The 22,779-nt window shown below is 32.3% G+C and overlaps 1 protein-coding gene and 1 long non-coding RNA gene across 5 annotated transcripts in view; one reads left to right on the top strand and one right to left on the bottom strand.

The window, feature by feature from the left end:
- The window catches only part of LOC143256312 (uncharacterized), a 604,741-nt gene that overhangs the window by 158,998 nt on the left and 422,964 nt on the right, over positions 1–22,779 (top strand). The window lies entirely within an intron of this gene.
- LOC143256311 (uncharacterized) overlaps positions 15,563–22,779 on the bottom strand; it is a 223,780-nt gene continuing 216,563 nt past the window's right edge. For both annotated transcript variants that reach the window (XM_076513387.1, XM_076513386.1), the window contains exon 2: positions 15,563–18,211. In XM_076513387.1, the coding sequence (XP_076369502.1) occupies positions 17,930–18,211 (282 nt within the window). In that variant the 3' untranslated portion in view covers positions 15,563–17,929. The remainder of the gene's footprint in view (positions 18,212–22,779) is intronic.

Consider the following 22,779-nt stretch of genomic DNA (forward strand, 5'->3'; position numbering starts at 1 on the left):
TATAAACCTTGCTGAGGTTGTAATAACTATAAACCTTGCTGAGGTTGTAATAACTATAAACCTTGCTGAGGTTGTAATAACTATAAACCTTGCTGAGGTAGTAATAACTATAAACCTTGCTGAGGTTGTAATAACTATAAACCTTGCTGAGGTTGTAATAACTATAAACCTTGCTGAGGTTGTAATAACTATAAACCTTGCTGTGAGGTTGTAATAACTATAAACCTTGCTGAGGTAGTAATAACTATAAACCTTGCTGAGGTTGTAATAACTATAAACCTTGCTGAGGTTGTAATAACTATAAACCTTGCTGAGGTTGTAATAACTATAAACCTTGCTAAGGTTGTAATAACTGTAAACCTTGCTGAGGTTGTAATAAGTAATAACTATAAACCTTGCTGAGGTAGTAATAACTATAAACCTTGCTGAGGTTGTAATAACTATAAACCTTGCTGAGGTAGTAATAACTATAAACCTTGCTGAGGTTGTAATAACTATAAACCTTGCTGAGGTTGTAATAACTATAAACCTTGCTGAGGTAGTAATAACTATAAACCTTGCTGAGGTTGTAATAACTATAAACCTTGCTGAGGTAGTAATAACTATAAACCTTGCTGAGGTTGTAATAACTATAAACCTTGCTGAGGTAGTAATAACTATAAACCTTGCTGAGGTAGTAATAACTATAAACCTTGCTGAGGTTGTAATAACTATAAACCTTGCTGAGGTAGTAATAACTATAAACCTTGCTGAGGTTGTAATAACTATAAACCTTGCTGAGGTTGTAATAACTATAAACCTTGCTGAGGTAGTAATAACTATAAACCTTGCTGAGGTAGTAATAACTATAAACCTTGCTGAGGTTGTAATAACTATAAACCTTGCTAAGGTTGTAATAACTGTAAACCTTGCTGAGGTAGTAATAACTATAAACCTTGCTGAGGTAGTAATAACTATAAACCTTGCTGAGGTAGTAATAACTATAAACCTTGCTGAGGTTGTAATAACTATAAACCTTGCTGAGGTAGTAATAACTGTAAACCTTGCTAAGGTTGTAATAACTGTAAACCTTGCTGAGGTAGTAATAACTATAAACCTTGCTGAGGTTGTAATAACTATAAACCTTGCTGAGGTAGTAATAACTATAAACCTTGCTGAGGTAGTAATAACTATAAAACTTGCTGAGGTTGTAATAACTATAAACCTTGCTAAGGTTGTAATAACTATAAACATTGCTGAGGTTGTAATAACTATAAACCTTGCTGAGGTTGTAATAACTATAAACCTTGCTGAGGTTGTAATAACTATAAACCTTCCTGAGGTTGTAATAACTATAAACCTTGCTGAGGTGGTAATAACTATAAACCTTGCTGAGGTAGTAATAACTATAAACCTTGCTGAGGTTGTAATAACTATAAACCTTGCTGAGGTTGTAATAACTATAAACCTTGCTGAGGTTGTAATAACTATAAACCTTGCTGAGGTAGTAATAACTATAAACCTTGCTGAGGTTGTAATAACTATAAACCTTGCTGAGGTAGTAATAACTATAAACCTTGCTGAGGTTGTAATAACTGTAAACCTTGCTGAGGTTGTAATAACTATAAACCTTGCTGAGGTAGTAATAACTATAAACCTTGCTGAGGTAGTAATAACTATAAACCTTGCTGAGGTTGTAATAACTATAAACCTTGCTGAGGTAGTAATAACTATAAACCTTGCTGAGGTTGTAATAACTATAAACCTTGCTGAGGTAGTAATAACTATAAACCTTGCTGAGGTTGTAATAACTATAAACCTTGCTGAGGTAGTAATAACTATAAACCTTGCTGAGGTAGTAATAACTATAAACCTTGCTGAGGTTGTAATAACTATAAACCTTGCTGAGGTAGTAATAACTATAAACCTTGCTGAGGTAGTAATAACTATAAACCTTGCTGAGGTTGTAATAACTATAAACCTTGCTGAGGTAGTAATAACTATAAACCTTGCTGAGGTTGTAATAACTATAAACCTTGCTGAGGTTGTAATAACTATAAACCTTGGTGAGGTAGTAATAACTATAAACCTTGCTGAGGTAGTAATAACTATAAACCTTGCTGAGGTTGTAATAACTATAAACCTTGCTGAGGTAGTAATAACTGTAAACCTTGCTGAGGTAGTAATAACTGTAAACCTTGCTGAGGTAGTAATAACTATAAACCTTGCTGAGGTAGTAATAACTATAAACCTTGCTGAGGTTGTAATAACTATAAACCTTGCTAAGGTTGTAATAACTGTAAACCTTGCTGAGGTAGTAATAACTATAAACCTTGCTGAGGTAGTAATAACTATAAACCTTGCTGAGGTAGTAATAACTATAAACCTTGCTAAGGTTGTAATAACTATAAACCTTGCTGAGGTAGTAATAACTATAAACCTTGCTAAGGTTGTAATAACTGTAAACCTTGCTGAGGTAGTAATAACTATAAACCTTGCTGAGGTAGTAATAACTATAAACCTTGCTGAGGTAGTAATAACTATAAACCTTGCTGAGGTAGTAATAACTATAAACCTTGCTAAGGTTGTAATAACTGTAAACCTTGCTGAGGTAGTAATAACTATAAACCTTGCTGAGGTTGTAATAACTGTAAACCTTGCTGAGGTAGTAATAACTATAAACCTTGCTGAGGTTGTAATAACTATAAACCTTGCTGAGGTTGTAATAACTATAAACTTTGCTAAGGTTGTAATAACTGCAAACCTTGCTGAGGTAGTAATAACTATAAACCTTGCTGAGATTGTAATAACTATAAACCTTGGTGAAGTAGTAATAACTATAAACATTGGTGAGGTTGTAATAACTATAAACCTTGCTGAGGTTGTAATAACTGTAAACCTTGCTGAGGTAGTAATAACTATAAACCTTGCTGAGGTTGTAATAACTATAAACCTTGCTGAGGTAGTAATAACTATAAACCTTGCTGAGGTAGTAATAACTATAAACATTGCTGAGGTTGTAATAACTATAAACCTTGCTGAGGTTGTAATAACTATAAACCTTCCTCATCTGTTTACAGCTAAGGAATTGGAAGAGGACCATTTCTTTATATTTTTCACATATTCTCCCTTCAACTAACGAGTTTATTTGCACACATCTCTTTGGAGATCTTACCTACGCATACTTTTAGTGTTTTTTTTTGCTTTAAAACATTAAATAGAAGGTGTTTGATACGGTATTTAATGAAAGTTTAGCAAGAGGACATTTCCCGACGGAATTATTAATGTTATTTATAACATTTTCTTCGTGCATTATTTAAAACAGAGTTTCTCGTCCAGAACTAGGATCCATAATATCGGAGGATATATATATCAAATATCCAAAACTTCTGAAGATTTATAAAACGATTCTCACGCGTCAAGTCAGATGAGCCTTTTGTGCGCGAACCAATACTGAAGTTTAAACCTAATCATCTGATATTGCGAGGGCCCGCTATCACACGATGGGTGGCTGGTCTGCACGCTTTAAGGTGTCAACTTTCCGGTGCTTAAACTGATAGATTTTGAAAAGGAAAAGTTTATCCATCCAACTGTCTCAACTGTCATCTTGTCACGGACATCAGAAACTTGAAGACCTCTGTCCAGTTAACGCTATAGTAACTGTTTTTAGAACGCGATGTGACAACCATCAATCAGATGTGGCTGATTTTACTAGTGGCGACATCAAGCGGCTATTGGTTAGGGTAGACTGGTAACTGGGTGGTCTGAGTGTCACCTGTGTGGCCAGCGTCCTCAACTTCATCTTCGTCTTAAATTACCAGTTTTAAACCAATAGTTCGCGTCCCTTATGTTCGCATCGTTTATTACGGTTAATATATTTTTTTTAATCATTCGCACACCTACCACTAACCCCCCAAAGAGAATGGGCATTTTAAACAGTGGTACTATATGGTACTACATTTTAAACAGTGGTACTATATGGTACTACATTTTAAACAGTGGTACTACATGGTACTACATTTTAAACAGTGGTACTACATGGTACTATATTTTAAACAGTGGTACTACATAGTACTACATTTTAAACAGTGGTACTACATGGTACTACATTTTAAACAGTGGTACTATGTAGTACTACATATTAAACAGTGGTACTCTATGGTACTACATTTTAAAAAAGATACTGACAGACACTTAGTTTTTTAAATCATCTGCACGTTCTTAAGACATGAATTCGATGTTAAAGTCCGCACGTTTGTAATTGTTTTAACTACACACGTGATTTGGTATTTTCTGTTCATTAGAGAAAGTGGATTTTTAACAACCAAAATGGTACTTCTACAAAAATAATATTCAGGTTCATATGAAAATACATAAAGTTTTCTCTCTCAAATAACTCAACATAACACTTAAAAACAACCTGTTGTTGCGTCTAGTCTGTCACATCCATCAAACTATAGCTATGAATATATATAATATTAAAACAAATATCTTATTATTTTATCAAGCCTTTACTTAAATTAACTATACTTATTATATCTGAAGGCAACCCATTCCAAAAGTGAATTACCATGTCAGAAAAACAAAACTATCTTATTTGAAAATTACTACAACTCTGCCAAAATTTATATTTATAAACCTAGTTCTATCATTCTTACAGTTAAGTACCATTGTTATCTATACGTTAAGAAACACCTCTATCATCTACCCATTGAATTACGTTAAGAAACACCTCTATCACATCTCTAACTTCTCTCCACCAGTTGCAAACAACATAGAATAATGATGTGATCCACCAGTTACAAACAACATAGAATAATGATGTAATCCACTAGTTCACATACAACATAGAATAATGATGTAATCCACCAGTTACAAACAACATAGAATAATGATGTAATCCACTAGTTCACATACAAGATAGAATAATGATGTAATCCACCAGTGTACATACAACACAGAATAATGATGTAATCTAGAACATTGAACTGTTTAAACACAGAACATACACCCTTCTACACAGGTTTGTTCTATCACACATGTCGTTCTTTGTGTATTCCGTCTCTATGGATTTTAGAGTAACCTGTTTTTGTATAGGATATTTTCATTGCATGATTTCCACAGTAAGCTGTTTTTGCTTGGACTACAAGTGGACCATCACACATACCTGGATCAGTTCACGTTTCTGCCTATAGTGTTCACCTCCAGTCGTTTTCTATTGCTTTGCCTCGTAACTTTCAGCTGTTCTCAGTGTTAGTTGAGTTATTGTACAAATTACTTGCTTGCTGTTTCATTCTAATGCATGCTTAAACAGAGATTATTCGATATATTTATTTCAAAATGCGTATAAAGTTTTTATATAGCATTATGTAATTTGAGGGACTGTCATACATAAATATTTCTCTAAGAAAACTGGGAAAATTATTATATTTCTGAAGCTTTGTTAATTAAACGTTTGTTTCGAGGACTGACGCCGTATACTCACTGTCCTTTTTCTTAAAGCGAAAAGTCAGTTTTTTTTTTATACTGTGTCTTTATCAGTATTTTTGAAAGGTTTCAGTTTTGTTATTTTATCTCGGAGTATAAATGTAACCTCAATGCAAGTCATCTTGTGTGCGTGACCTCGTCTATTAGAAGTACTCAAGTGAGCTATGACCCTGCAAAATTATTGATTGAACAAAATCCAATGGCAGAAATACGCCTGTCCCAATTTTGGTGTAATTCTTACCCTGAATGACATACAGTGCTGCTACTTCTACCAGTAGAGGGAGCTATGATATAATATCTAGTTCACATCTTGTTCGTCTCCCAGTATCACAGCAGCAGGTCTGCTTGTTTGTTTGTTTGTTCTGAATTTCGCGCTAAGCCACCCGAGGGCTTTCTACGCTAACCGTCCATAATATATATGCAAAAACGGCTCAACCCAAACGAGCCGTTTTTGCATATAAATTTCTCAACAAGTGGGTTTCTCGACATCACTGATTATTATTTCGTCCATAATTTAGTAGTGTAAGACTAGAGGGAAGGCGACTAGCTAGTCATCGCCACCCACCGTCAACTTTTGAGCTACTCTTTTGCCAACGAATAGTGGGATTGACTATAACATTATAACGCCCCCACGGCTGACAGGGCGAGCAAGTTTTGTGTGACCGGGATTCGAACTCGCGACCCTCGGATTACGAGTCGAACGCTTTAACACACTTGGCTATGCTGGGCCCAGGAGGTCTGCAAACCTACAAGACTGTAAACCGACTTTCGATACCCGTGGTGTGAACAGATAGCCTTTTGTATTTAACTACGAACAAACAAAACAAAGAGATGGTGTAGGTTTCGCTAAGAACACGTGCGAAACTCGACATGGAGATAATAAGAACAAAAAGACACGGTGTCTATCATAGACTGATTACAGAATAATCTAACCCTAATATTTTCTAATTACCCGTGTTTATCATAGACTGATTACAGAATAACCTAACCCTAATATTTTCTAATTACCCGTGTTTATCATAGACTGATTACAGAATAACCTAACCCTAATATTTTCTAATTACCCGTCTCTATCATAGACTGATTACAGAATAATCTAACCCTAATATTGTCTAATTACCCGTGTTTATCATAGACTGATTACAGAATAACCTAACCCTAATATTTTCTAATTACCCGTGTTTATCATAGACTGATTACAGAATAACCTAACCCTAATATTTTCTAATTACCCGTCTCTATCATAGACTGATTACAGAATAACCTAACCCTAATATTTTCTAATTATCCGTGTTTGTCATAGACTGATTACAGAATAACCTAACCCTAATATTTTCTAATTACCCGTGTTTATCATAGACTGATTACAGAATAACCTAACCCTAATATTTTCTAATTACCCGTGTTTATCATAGACTGATTACAGAATAACCTAACCCTAATATTTTCTAATTACCCGTGTCTATCATAGACTGATTACAGAATAACCTAACCCTAATGTTTTCTAATTACCCGTGTTTATCATAGACTGATTACAGAATAACATAACCCTAATATTTTCTAATTACTTTTGAGCGTAGTTTGATTTCGTTGTGGACATGTCAGGCACTAGAACATGTGTATTTCATGTTAGTTCCTAAAACATTTAACACTAGCTGCATTAGCTCATGATGAAGTATGTGTGGTAGACATTGTTCACAGGTGCAGTGAGTATAACAACAAACAACTTTAATTACTTAAGTAATTACTAAAGTCATGTTAAATTAATATTAAGGTATGCATTACAAAGTACATGCTCGCCCTTTTAGCTGTGACGGCGTTATAATGTGACGGTCAATCCTACATTATAAAAATAAAATGTAGCTCAAGAGTTGGCGGTCGGTAATGATGACCAGCTGCCTTTTCTCTGGTCTTACACTGCTAAATTACGGACGGCTAGCGCAGATAGCCCTCGTGTAGGTTTACGCAAAATTCAAAAATAAACAAAGGGGTGGATTAATATATAAGTGAACAAATATTTTGGTACTCGTAGGTTCGTAAAATTGCGAACAAATATAGTTTTAGATAGATTCACACAAAAAAAAAATTGTAAAAAGGCGCAGCTGTAGATAAATCAAGGAACATTGAAAAATGTACATAGATTAATGTCCCGCCCATAACAAATGTAAAATAAAAAAAAAAAAAAATGGCCTAAGCTTATTTTACTTGAATTTAACATATTAATTCTTTAGGGATTTCTGGTACATTGAGCAACTAGCTCAAACTGGTCTCATATTTTACAGAAATAGTCCAGAAGGCGAAAGTGCCCCTGACGTCCCGCGCAGATATGGACTACGTCAACTTGATGACTTCTTCCAGCTTACCGCCTCTGATGTCTAGTTGTCGGAGGCCAGTGTTTCTGTCTAATTAGAGAACTCTGTGGTAAATATCGACATTCAAATACAGAGGACTACTGTTGTATGCACGTGATCTTTAGAGAACTTACGCAGTCTTTACTAATAATATTACGTCATTTTAGAATCCGTTCGGCGTTAAATATAAGAGTTTACTTACCACGACGGAAGCGGTAAACATAAAGGACATGAACAAGATGGCCGTGGCATTAAATGATAGTATACTGTTTGTCTCGAGCGTCTGGTTAGTTACTGCAATAAGCCGCCAGGGTGTTATATGTCTATCTACATTCAGTTTTTGTGTACATTTTTAAGTTAATGTTTGGATTTTTTTTTTTCTCGTTAAGATGTCACATATATATGCTACTAAATCAAACATGATTTTATATCTCTGTATAATAGTCAGGATACCGTGTCACAACAACGCAACTAAAACCAACGTGGTTGTTTGATATCTCTGCATAATAGTCAGGATACCGTGTCACAACAATGCAACTAAAACCAACGAGGTTGTTTGATATCTCTGTACAATAGTCAGTATACCATGCCACAATAATTCTATTAAACTAAACGTAGTTTGATGGCTCTGACAGGTGGCGCAGATAGCCTAGCTGCTTTGTGCCATAAAACACCAAATCAACCAATCAACTGACAGTAGTTGATATACTGTGACCGGTTATATTTTTTTGTCACTGACCAGCCTAGATAAACTGTAATTGGATTTCATTTCTTGCCAACTGTAAGCGAAAACAGAGAAATTAGTTAACGTGACTTGATGTTTATTTCTAGTAGATAAATTAGGTTATCGTCACTGTCGTTTTAATATTATATTTTTTATTTATCACGGTAATTATTGGTATAAAGACGACATACTATTATTAATTATAAGTTCTTCCTACTGAAGGTCTGGTTATCAATGTACTTTATCAAGTTTTATTTTACGTGGAACATCTAAACCTCTATAATTTTGGTAAAAATATTTTATTGCAATAAAGTAATCAGTTTTGAAACCTATAAATAAATAATTACAACACGGAGAGTAAGTTATGAAAATTACATCTTATAACATGGAGAGTAAGTTATGAAAATTACATCTTACAACATGGAGAGTAAGTTATGAAAATTACATCTTACAATATGGAGAGTAAGTTATGAAAATTACATGATAATAATGTAATAGTGTAATGATAATTATGTAATAGTGTAATGGTAATTATGTAATAGTGTAATGACAATTATGTGATGGTGTAATAATAATTATGTAATAGTGTAATGATAATTAGGTGATAGTGTAATGGTAATCATGTAATAGTGTAATGATAATTATGTGATAGTGTAATGGTAATTATGTAATAGTGTAATGGTAATTATGTGATAGTGTAATAATATTATGTAATAGTGTAATGGTAATTATGTGATAGTGTAATAATAATTATGTAATAGTGTAATGATAATTATGTGATAGTGTAATGGTAATCGTGTGATAGAGTAATGATAATTATGTAATAGTGTAATGACAATTATGTGATGGTGTAATGGTAATCATGTGATAGTGTAATAATAATTATGTGATAGTGTAATGGTAATTATGTAATAGTGTAATGGTAATTATGTGATAGTGTAATAATATTTATGTAATAGTGTAATGATAATTATGTGATAGTGTAATGGTAATCGTGTGATAGTGTAATGATAATTATGTAATAGTGTAATAATAATTATGTAATAGTGTAATGACAATTATGTGATGGTGTAATGGTAATTATGTGATAGTGTAAAAGTAATTATGTAATAGTGTAATGGTAATTATGTGATAGTGTAATAATAATTATGTAATAGTGTAATGATAATTATGTGATAGTGTAATGGTAATCATGCGATAGTGTAATGATAATTATGTGATAGTGTAATGGTAATCGTGTGATAGTGTAATGATAATTATGTGATAGTGTAATGGTAATCGTGTGATAGTGTAATGATAATTATGTGATGGTGTAATGGTAATCATGTGATAGTGTAATAATAATTATGTAATAGTGTAATAGTAATGATGTGATAGTGTAATAATAATTATGTAATAGTGTAATAATAATTATGTAATAGTGTAATGACAATCATGCGATTATGGTACAATAGTGTGTAAGTGTAATGTAAATAATCATGTGAATAATGTAATCATGCGATAATGATGCAATATGTAATATGTAATAGTGTAATGACAATTATGTGATAGTGTAATGGTAATCATGTGATAGTGTAATAATAATTATGTAATAGTGTAATGTAATGTGATATGTAATGTAATAATCATGTGATAGTGTAATGATAATTATAATAGTGTAATGATAACGTGTGATGTAATAGTGTAACGATAATTATGTAATAGTGTAATAGTGTAAATGCAATGTAATAATTATGTGATAGTGTAACGATAATGTATGTGATAGTGTAACGATAATCATGACATGTAACAATAGTGTAGTGTGATAACGACATGTGAATGCGCAATTATGTGATAGTGTAATGATAATTATGTAACAGTGTAATGTATGTGATAGTGTAATAATAATTATGTAATAGTGTAATGACAATTATGTGATAGTGTAATGATAATTATGTGATAGTGTAATGATAATTATGTAATAGTGTAATGATAATTATGTAATAGTGTAATGACAATTATGTAATGGTAACAGTGTAACGACATGTGATAATGGTAATTATGCGTAATAGTGTAACGATAATTATGTAATAGTGTAATGATAATTATGTGATAGTGTAATGGTAATCATGTAATAGTGTAATGATAATCATGTGATAGTGTAATGATAATTATGTAATAGTGCAACGGCAATATGTGATAGTGTAATAATAATTATGTAATAGTGTAATGGTAATTATGTGATAGTGTAATGGTAATTATGTAATAGTGTAATGGTAATTATGTGATAGTGTAATAATAATTATGTAATAGTGTAATGATAATTATGTGATAGTGTAATGATAATCATGTGATAGTGTAATGATAATTATGTAATAGTGTAATGATAATTATGTAATAGTGTAATGGTAATATGCGATAGTGTAATGATAATGATAGTGCAACGGATAGTAATGATAATTATGTAATAGTGCAACAATAATGATGGCGTAATAGTGTAAATAATAATCTATGTGATAGTGTAACGACAAATGTAATAGTGTAAATCAATAGTGTAAATAATATGCAATGTAATAGTGTAATAATAATATGTAATAGTGTAATGTATGTGATAGTGTAATAAATGTGATAGTGTAATGATAATAGTGTAAATATGTGATAGTGTAATGACAATTATGTAATAGTGTAATGATAATTATGTGATAGTGTGATAATGCGTGATAGTGTAATAATAATATGTGATAGTGTAATAATAAATGTAATATTGTAATGAGCGTAATAGTGTAATGATAATTATGTGATAGTGTAATGGTAATCATGTGATAGTGTAATGATAATTATGTAATAGTGTAATATGTAATTCATGTGATAGTGTAATGATAATTATGTAATAGTGTAATGATAATTACAGTGATAATGCGTGATAGTGTAATGGTAATTATGTAATAGTGTAATAATAATTATGTAATAGTGTAATAATTAACAATACTGTAATAGTGTAATAGCAATAATATGCGATATAATAATTATGTAATAGTGTAATGATAATTATGTGATAGTGTAATAATAATTATGTGATAGTGTAATGGTAATATGTGATAGTGTAATAATAATTATGTGATAGTGTAATGATAAGTGCAATGTAATGGTAATTATGTGATAGTGTGTAATATGTAATCATGTGATAGTGTAATAGTGTAATAATTATGTAATAGTGTAATGATAATTATGTGATAGTGTAATAATAATCATGTGATAGTGTAATGACAATAATGAATGTAATGGTAATAGTGTAATAGTGAATTATGTAATAGTGTAATGGTAATTATGTGATAGTGTAATAATAAATGTAATGATAATAGTGCAACGATAATCATGCGATAGTGTAATGATAATTATGTGATAGTGTAATGTAATCGTGTGAGTGTAACGATAATTATGTGATAGTGTAATGATAATCGTGCGATAGTGTAACGATAATTATGTGATAGTGTAACGGTAGTAATGCATGTGATAGTGTAATAATAAATGCGTAATTAGATAGTAACGGTAATCGATGTAATGACAATATGTGATAGTGTAATGATAATCATGTGATAGTGCAAAATAATTATGTAATAGTGTAATGACAAATGCGATAGTGTAATGGTAATCATGTGATAGTGTAATGATAAATGTAACAGCGTAATGATAACCATGCGATAGTGTAATGGCAATTATGTGATAGTGTAATGATAATCATGTGATATAGTGTAATGGCAATCATGTGATAGTGTAATGATAATTATGTGATGATGTGCAATGGTAATCATGTGATAGCGTAATAATAATTATGTGATAGTGTAATGGTAATCGTGTGATAGTGTAACGATAATGTAATAGTGTAATAATAATTATGTAATAGTGTAATGACACCATGCGATAGTGTAATAACAAATGTGACATGCAATAGTGTAACAGTGTAATAATTATGCGATAGTGTAATGGCAATTATGTGATAGTGTAATGGCAATCATGCGATCATGTAATAACAATCATGTAAGTGTAATGATATTATGTGATAGTGTAATGATAATCATGTGATAGTGTAATGATAATACATGTGATAGTGTAATGATAATCATGCGTAACAGTGTAATGACAATCATGTGATGGATAATGGTAATCATGTAATAGTGCAACGATAATCATGCAAACAGTGCAACGACAATCATGTGATAGTGCAATAATAACTATGTAATAGTGTAACGGCAATCATGTGATAGTGCAATAATAATTATGTAATAGTGTAACGATAATTATGTGATAGTGCAATGATAATCATGTAATAGTGTAACGATAATCATGTAATAGTGTAACGACAATTATGCGATGGTGTAATGGTAATCATGCTGTGATAGTGTAACGATAATCATGCAATAGCGTAATGATCAATTATGTGATAGTGTAACGATAATTATGTAATAGTGTAATGATAATTATGTGATAGTGTAATGGTAATTATGTAATAGTGTAATGGCAATTCATGCGATAGTGTAATAATAATTATGCAATAGTGTAATGGTAATTATGTGATAGTGTAATAATATTATGTAACAGCGTAACGGCAATTATGTGATAGTGTAATAACAATGCGCAATAGTGTAACGATTAATGTGATAGTGTAATGTAATCGTGTGATAGAGTAATGATAATTATGTAACAGTGTAATGACAATTATGCGATGGTGTAATGGTAATCATGTGATAGTGTAATAACAATATGCGATAGTGTAAATGGCAATCATGCAATAGATAATGGTAATTATGTGATAGTGTAATAATATTTATGTAATAGTGCAATGATAATTATGTGATAGTGCAATGGTAATCGTGTGATAAGTGCAATGATAATCATGTAACAGTGTAATAATAATTATGTGATAGTGTAATGACAATATGTGATGGTGTAATGGCAATTATGCGATAGTGTAAGAAATGGTATATGTAATAGTGTAATGGCAATTGGCATGATAGTGTAATAATAATTATGTAATAGTGTAATGATAATTATGTGATAGTGTAATGGTAATCATGCGATAGTGTAATGATAATTATGTGATAGTGTAATGGTAATCGTGTGATAGTGTAATGATAATTATGTGATAGTGTAATGGTAATCGTGTGATAGTGTAATGATAATTATGTGATGGTGTAATGGTAATCATGTGATAGTGTAATAATAATTATGTAATAGTGTAATAGTAATGATGTGATAGTGTAATAATAATTATGTAATAGTGTAATAATAATTATGTAATAGTGTAATGATAATTATGTGATGGTGTAATGGTAATCATGTGATAGTGTAATGATAATTATGTAATAGTGTAATGATAATTATGTGATAGTGTAATGGTAATCATGTGATAGTGTAATGATAATTATGTAATAGTGTAATAATAATTATGTAATATTGTAATGACAATTATGTGATGGTGTAATAATAATTATGTGATGGTGTAATACAACCAATGCGTAACAGTGTAATGGCAATATGCGATAGTGTAATGGTAATTATAATAGTGTAATGGTAATTATGTGATAGTGTAATAATAATTATGTAATAGTGTAATGATATTTATGTGATAGTGTAATGATAATCATGTGATAGTGTAATGATAATTATGTAATAGTGTAATGATAATTATGTAATAGTGTAATGACAATTATGTGATGGTGTAATGGTAATCATGTGATAGTGTAATGATAATTATGTAATAGTGTAATGACAATTATGTGATAGTGTAATAATAATTATGTAATAGTGTAATGGTAATCATGTGATAGTGTAATAATAATTATGTAATAGTGTAATGATAATAATGTAATAATGGTTCAATATTTCTAATAAAGTTTTGAAGCCTTAACTTTCAGTGCAATACATATATAGAACAAATAGCTTAATGACCTCCAGAAATGTTTAACAGAAGTTCATGACCTTTAGGCTGACCTTGAAGACAGCCCACTAATTTCTAAATATGTTTAACAGAACGTTAGTGCATGACACTGATGAACTCAGCTTTGTTTTTAAGTACAGTTAAATCTGTAAAACAAATTAACTCGGAAAAGAACTGAAATCAGTTACACAAAGAGGTAAATAATCCATTAACACTTGGTGAAATAAATATTAAATATTATTGCTGATAAATAAGTAATAGATATTACTGCACATAAATTAGTAGTAGATATTACTACAGATGAATTAGCAGTAGATATTACTACAGATAAAGTAGTGGCAATGTTACTACTGATAAATTATTAGTAAATGTTATTACTGATAAATTAATAGTAAAATGTTATTAGTAATAAATTAGTTGTAAATATTACTACTGGTAAATCAGTAGTAAATATTACGATAGATATATTAGTTGTAACTATTACGATAGATATATTAGTTGTAACTATTACGATAGATATATTAGTAGTAACTATTGCTGCTGCTAAATATTACTACTGATAAAACCTAATTAAACCTAAGGAAGTTTATTTAGTTACGAGTTGTAGTGTGTTAAGTAATCGCTGTTAATTTAGCATCAATCACTTCGTATCTCTGTGGGTTTACTAGGATAGGAAGAGTTTATTGTCAAGGTAGTATGACCAAGATATACAGTAACATTATTTTTATAATTAAAACCAAATAACGTGGTAGTCTACCTTTAGACTCGACCAGTGACCTATACAAGTAACATTATATTTTATCTGTGAGATCTTTAGACACGACCAGTGACATATACAGAAAACATTATTTTTTATCTTTAAGACGTAATAGTGGAGATAGTCTATTTGCTTTGCGCCATAAAACACCTAAAAGACGTAATTATCTTTACATAAGTAACCTATTACTTTTACCTTGAGACATGATAACCAACATATTCAAATACTATTATGTTTTATCCTTAAGAAGTAATAATTCAGATACAAATAACGTAAGGTTTACCTTTAATATAGTACAGTTCATAAGGTAGTGGGTAGAATAAAAATATTAATCTGACATTTTTATCTAATTGTTTTATAAGAAACGTATTTATCTCATATTAATTACTTCCATTGTTTCTGAATATAACAGCAGCTGGTTTCATTTATTGGCTAATTGTTTATTTTTGAATTTCACGCAAAGCTACTCGAGTGTTATCTGCCCTAGCCGTTCCTAATTTAGCAGTGTAAGACTAGAGGGAAGGCAGCTAGTTATCACCACCCACCGCCAACTCTTGGGCCACGTTTTTACCGACGAATAGTGGGATTGACCGTAACATTATAACGCCCCCACGGCTGAAAGGGCGAGCATGTTTGGTGCGAACGGGATTCGAACTCGCAACCTTGGGATTAACCCACCTGGCCATGCCAGGCCAAAAATTAAGACTCTGCCCAGCACGGGTATCGAAACCTGGTTTTTAGCGTTGTAAATCCGTAGACATACCGTTGAGCCACTGGGGAGCTCGTTATTGGCTAATAATGCCAGTAGTAGTTTTTTTTCTCAGTTACCCAATGTCATTCCTTTGATGTCTTTACACTTAAAGTCACTGATGTCTTACAAGTTCAGCAAAAAACTTGAAATCCATTGATCACGTACTAGTTGAGATAAACTGTGAATCCAATGATAACGTACTAGTTGAGATAAACTGTGAATCCATTGATAACGTACTAGTTGTGATAAACTGTGAATCCAATGATAACGCACTAGTTGAGATAAACTGTGAATCCATTGATAACGTACTAGTTGAGATAAACTGTGAATCCAATGATAACGTACTAGTTGAGATAAAACTGTGAATCCAATGATAATTGACCAAGACAGATAAACTGTTAATTCACTGATAACTTATTAGCACGGGTAAACTTTGTATTTATTGTTAACGTGCTAGCATAGACAAACTGAGAATTAATTGGTAACTTAATAGAACAGATAAACTATAAATTCATTGATAAAACGTATAATACCGGGTAATAATCGCTACTGGAAACACAGAAACTGTATCTGATGACGTTGATTCTAAAAATAATGCTCAGAATTACTAATCATCTCTAGTTTATGATAGATTTGTTGAAACTATTCTTATGTATCGTGAATATAATTTTCTTTAATAACTTTACGTATTCACTGAAAATTCATTTAAGAATGTATAGGCTCCATACTTTGACAAGTTTCATTTAAGAATGTATAGGCTCCATACTTTGACAAGTTTCTTTCATATTCGTAGGATGGGTAACAGGAAGTAGTGACTTAGTGTTTCAGTACTGTAAACGTACAGTTTTCAGACTGAATGAAGATGAGTTGGTAAAAGTCTTCATCCTTAAGGATGAGGTTCAGTAATGTAAGGATGAATACATGTTGTTCATTACTGTAAATAGAACCAACAAGTTCCTCATGCTGTTTCGATAGAGACAAGTTATGAGTCAGATCAGTTAGCTCTTCTTGTGTGATCAGAAGAGGCAGTTTATGATGAAGTGACACAGGAATAGAATTACTAGATGAAGATGATTCATTATCTTCTTCACAAAATAACTCTTCTGGTTGTCTATTCGCTGACGCATGTGGCACTAGAAGACCATCCCCATGAGGTACTGCAATGTCTGGTTATTTAACGTATTGTTTAGTTTTGTCTGAATATCCAGAAACACTAAGTATGTAAAAATAACAGTCAGTTAGATGATATTTTGGTCCACACCACATCATGGGAACTGTGAATGACATATTTACTGTCTTATTCAGCCACTATGTCAAGCCAGATGTACAAACTGGACAGCACATGTGTAGAGCCCGATGCTTTTATTGGCTACCAATTTTACATCTAACTATGTTACCTTTACCTTTTATGTGAAATTTATTTTTCGTGAAACTGTAATATATTTTCCAAAAATGTATCAAAAATTGTTTGGACGATTTGTGAACTTTAGTCTTTACTGAACTGGACACAGCTAGCATTTCAAACGATTTTCTAAAGAATATACAAAATAATTTGTATTTGTAGAAGTAGAGTTTAAAATATTTTAGAAAACCAACCAAGAAGTTTTCCTGAGTTTTATTATATCGCGGGTATGATGAGAAGAAGAAGACTGGATGTTGTTTTCACTCTGTAGAACGAGACGAAGAAGAAGACTGGATGTTGTTTTCACTGTGTGGAGAGAGACGAAGAAGAAGACTGGATGTTGTTTTGACTGTGTGGAGAGAGACGAAGAAGAAGACTGGATGTTGTTTTCACTCTGTGAAACGAGACGAAGAAGAAGACTGGATGTTGTTTTGACTGTGTGGAACGAGACGAAGAAGAAGACTGGATGTTGTTTTGACTGTGCGGAACGAGACGAAGAAGAAGACTGGATGTTGTTTTGACTGTGCGGAACGAGACGAAGAAGAAGACTGGATGTTGTTTTCACTCTGTGGAACGAGACGAAGAAGAAGACTGGATGTTGTTTTGACTGTGCGGAACGAGACGAAGAAGAAGACTGGATGTTGTTTTCACTCTGTAGAACGAGACGAAGAAGAAGACTGGATGTTGTTTTGACTGTGCGGAACGAGACGAAGAAGAAGACTGGATGTTCTTTTGACTGTGTGGAGCGAGACGAAGTGACCAACTGAGTGAGTGAGAGGCCACTAAGAGAAAAGCGTCCGACTTCGCCTCTTTCATGCTAAGTGAAGAGACTTCTCGAATGTTCTAGCAAATTGAGCACGTGAGGGTTTCGAAAATAAAAGAAGAGTGTTGAAATTTGTTACAGTTATATCAAGAACAAATAGAAAATATGAGAAATGCATTCGGAATTTTAACCTAATACATTAAAGTTAGTGTTTGAAGTTATCAAATATGTGTGTCGTTTACCCATCGAACTCTCTAAATTAGCTTAAATTCACAGAATAAATCAGTTGTATTGAGTTGATTTCAGGTATTTCACATATTACAGATAAAACATTGAAATATTTCAATAAATCCAAACATAGAGACGATGAACAAATTATGACTACATATTTTTATATCAGCACCATTGGAATCACTTGAGATTTCTCAGACAGTAGTTTTTGTTGTTGCCCACTGATCACCAAAAACAACTAAGCTATGTTATTAACCTCCAAGAGGGTCATTTCACACACCAAAAATTAAATTATGGAAATCTCTCTCTTTCACACACACAAAGGGGAGATGGGGTAGAAAAAGAAACTAAACAAAACATTAGCTACTAGCGTTCAAGTAAACGCACACAAAGGGGAGATGGGGTAGAAAAAGAAACTAAACAAAACATTAGCTACTAGCGTTCAAGTAAACTAAACAAAACATTAGCTACTAGCGTTCAAGTAAACGAAACTAAACAAAACATTAGCTACTAGGGGAGATGGGGTAGAAAAAGAAACTAAACAAAACATTAGCTACTAGCGTTCAAGTAAACGAAACTAAACAAAACATTAGCTACTAGCGTTCAAGAAACTAAACAAAACATTAGCTACTAGCGTTCAAGTAAACGAAACTAAACAAAACATTAGCTACTAGCGTTCAAGAAACTAAACAAAACATTAGCTACTAGCGTTCAAGTAAACGAAACTAAACAAAACATTAGCTACTAGCGTTCAAGTAAACTAAACAAAACATTAGCTACTAGCGTTCAAGAAACTAAACAAAACATTAGCTACTAGCGTTCAAGTAAACTAAACAAAACATTAGCTACTAACGTTCAAGAAACTAAACAAAACATTAGCTACTAGCGTTCAAGTAAACTAAACAAAACATTAGCTACTAGCGTTCAAGAAACTAAACAAAACATTAGCTACTAGCGTTCAAGAAACTAAACAAAACATTAGCTACTAGCGTTCAAGAAACTAAACAAAACATTAGCTACTAGCGTTCAAGTAAACTAAACAAAACATTAGCTACTAGCGTTCAAGAAACTAAACAAAACATTAGCTACTAGCGTTCAAGTAAACGAAACTAAACAAAACATTAGCTACTAGCGTTCAAGAAACTAAACAAAACATTAGCTACTAGCGTTCAAGAAACTAAACAAAACATTAGCTACTAGCGTTCAAGCTACTAGCGTTCAGTAAAACTAAACAAAACATTAGCTACTAGCGTTCAAGAAACTAAACAAAACATTAGCTACTAGCGTTCAAGTAAACTAAACAAAACATTAGCTACTAGCGTTCAAGAAACTAAACAAAACATTAGCTACTAGCGTTCAAGAAACTAAACAAAACATTAGCTACTAGCGTTCAAGAAACTAAACAAAACATTAGCTACTAGCGTTCAAGAAACTAAACAAAACATTAGCTACTAGCGTTCAAGTAAACTAAACAAAACATTAAACGTTAAACACAAAACATTAGCTACTAGCGTTCAAGTAAACTAAACAAAACATTAGCTACTAGCGTTCAAGTAAACTAAACAAAACATTAGCTACTAGCGTTCAAGAAACTAAACAAAACATTAGCTACTACTAGCGTTCAAGAAACTAAACAAAACATTAGCTACAAAGCGTTCAAGAAACTAAACAAAACATTAGCTACTAGCGTTCAAGAAACTAAACAAAACATTAGCTACTAGCGTTCAAGAAACTAAACAAAACATTAGCTACTAGCGTTCAAGAAACTAAACAAAACATTAGCTACTAGCGTTCAAGAAACTAAACAAAACATTAGCTACTAGCGTTCAAAACAAAAACTAAACAAAACATTAGCTACTAGCGTTCAAGAAACTAAACAAAACATTAGCTACTAGTTCAAGAAACTAAACAAAACATTAGCTACTAGCGTTCAAGAAACTAAACAAAACATTAGCTACTAGCGTTCAAGAAACTAAACAAAACATTAGCTACTAGCGTTCAAGTCAAGAAACTAAACAAAACATTAGCTACTAGCGTTCAAGAAACTAAACAAAACATTAGCTACTAGCGTTCAAGAAATAGAAACTAAACAAAACATTAGCTACTAGCGTTCAAGAAACTAAACAAAACATTAGCTACTAGCGTTCAAGAAACTAAACAAAACATTAGCTACTAGCGTTCAAGAAACTAAACAAAACATTAGCTACTAGCGTTCAAGAAACTAAACAAAACATTAGCTACTAGCGTTCAAGAAACTAAACAAAACATTAGCTACTAGCGTTCAAGAAACTAAACAAAACATTAGCTACTAGCGTTCAAGAAACTAAACAAAACATTAGCTACTAGCGTTCAAGTAAACAAAACATTAGCTACTAGCGTTCAAGAAACTAAACAAAACATTAGCTACTAGCGTTCAAGAAACTAAACAAAACATTAGCTACTAGCGTTCAAGTAGCTACTAGCGTTCAAGAAACTAAACAAAACATTAGCTACTAGCGTTCAAGAAACTAAACAAAACATTAGCTACTAGCGTTCGTAAACAAAACATTAGCTACTAGCGTTCAAGAAAAAACAAAACATTAGCTACTAGCGTTCAAGAAACTAAACAAAACATTAGCTACTAGCGTTCAAGAAACTAAACAAAACATTAGCTACTAGCGTTCAAGAAACTAAACAAAACATTAGCTACTAGGGGAGATGGGGTAGAAATAGAAACTAAACAAAACATTAGCTACTAGCGTTCAAGAAACTAAACAAAACATTAGCTACTAGCGTTCAAGTAAACTAAACAAAACATTAGCTACTAGCGTTCAAGAAACTAAACAAAACATTAGCTACTAGCGTTCAAGTAAACTAAACAAAACATTAGCTACTAGCGTTCAAGAAACTAAACAAAACATTAGCTACTAGCGTTCAAGTAACTAAACAAAACATTAGCTACTAGCGTTCAAGAAACAAAACAAAACATTAGCTACTAGCGTTCAAGAAACTAAACAAAACATTAGCTACTAGCGTTCAAGAAACTAAACAAAACATTAGCTACTAGCGTTCAAGTAAACGATCGTCATTGGCTAATTATCTCACCAAAAAACGATTTCTAAAAGTTGAAAAAATCCTGATTCGCAGTTTCGGAAACTTCTTTGAGCCATTTTTTTCTTTTCTCTGTATGGCTATTATTAAACTTTAAATCCAACATAAAGCGTATTGCGAATAGATGGATATCTTTTTACTAGACATATTCGTAATTTTAAATAATTAGGATAATGAACTGAGGTTATATCAGTTTGTGAAATATTATCATGGTAGCAGGGAAGAACATCGACAGAATGAGCCACAGAGCAGTTTGTTCTACCCCAGAGGCCATCGAATAATGAGACATTGACAAATTATCTCAAATTGACGCCCTTCTAGCTCGCCTGTGGAAATGACATACAATTATCTTTGTGTCCTAAGCTATCGTTCGAAATTCTTTGTTCGCGGCCAACAGGTGTATTGTTATGACAACCAGAAATGCTGGGAGAGTTTATGTGACACATTCTACCATATCATGTCTCGAGCAAAATAATACAGTATGTCTATCGCTGGAAAAACCTACGAAAAATATCGCAATACTTTGCTACACACCAATTAAGGAGGAAGTTAAAAAATCGTGCCTGGAACATTACACACCGAACGTTTCACCTAACCTGTAATTGTTGTCACTGTCTGCCGAAGTTTTCACACCTCCAGTCATAGTTTTCTTTCTCCAGTTTTTTGTTTTGTTTTATCTCTGAAAACTGGCAACTTACAGTTTTTAACATAATGATAGGTCAGGTGTAAAATTGCAATATTAAAACAAAACGACGATTTCCTCTTCCGACGCTAGAGGGCTCTTTTCCCTATTGTGGGTGGTCAAACAGTGAGTATTTAGTTTTTTTTACTGTTAGTGCTCCGTTTATCTGTTCATATTTGCAAAACACACATGTAGATACTTCTAAAAAATTGATTTAAGACGTTCGACATTAGTCTATGAAAGTACAAAACCATCAGCACATTTTATGAATCAGATCTTGTGTTTCTTTTGTATTCGTAATTTTTACCCGTCGCACCAGACATGCTCATCCTTTCAGCCGTGGGAACATTATAATGTTACGGTCAATCCCACTATTCGTTGGTAAAAGAGTAGCCCAAGAGTTCGCGGTGGGTGGTGATGACAAGCTGCCTTCCCTCTAGTCTTACACTGCAAAATTAGGGACGGATAACGCAGATAGCCCTCGTGTAGCTTTGCGCAAAATTCATAACACACCAAACCAAATCATAATTTCTAAACATATTAAATGACGTGTAACTTTCATTTCAAAATATGTATTTATCCCAAGTCCAATGAAGATTAAAAAGGAATAACTTTACTCGGAAGATAAACAGCTGAAAAATCGTG

Source organism: Tachypleus tridentatus, chromosome 7, assembly GCF_004210375.1.
Source record: "Tachypleus tridentatus isolate NWPU-2018 chromosome 7, ASM421037v1, whole genome shotgun sequence".
Taxonomy (NCBI): Eukaryota; Metazoa; Arthropoda; class Merostomata; order Xiphosura; family Limulidae; genus Tachypleus; species Tachypleus tridentatus.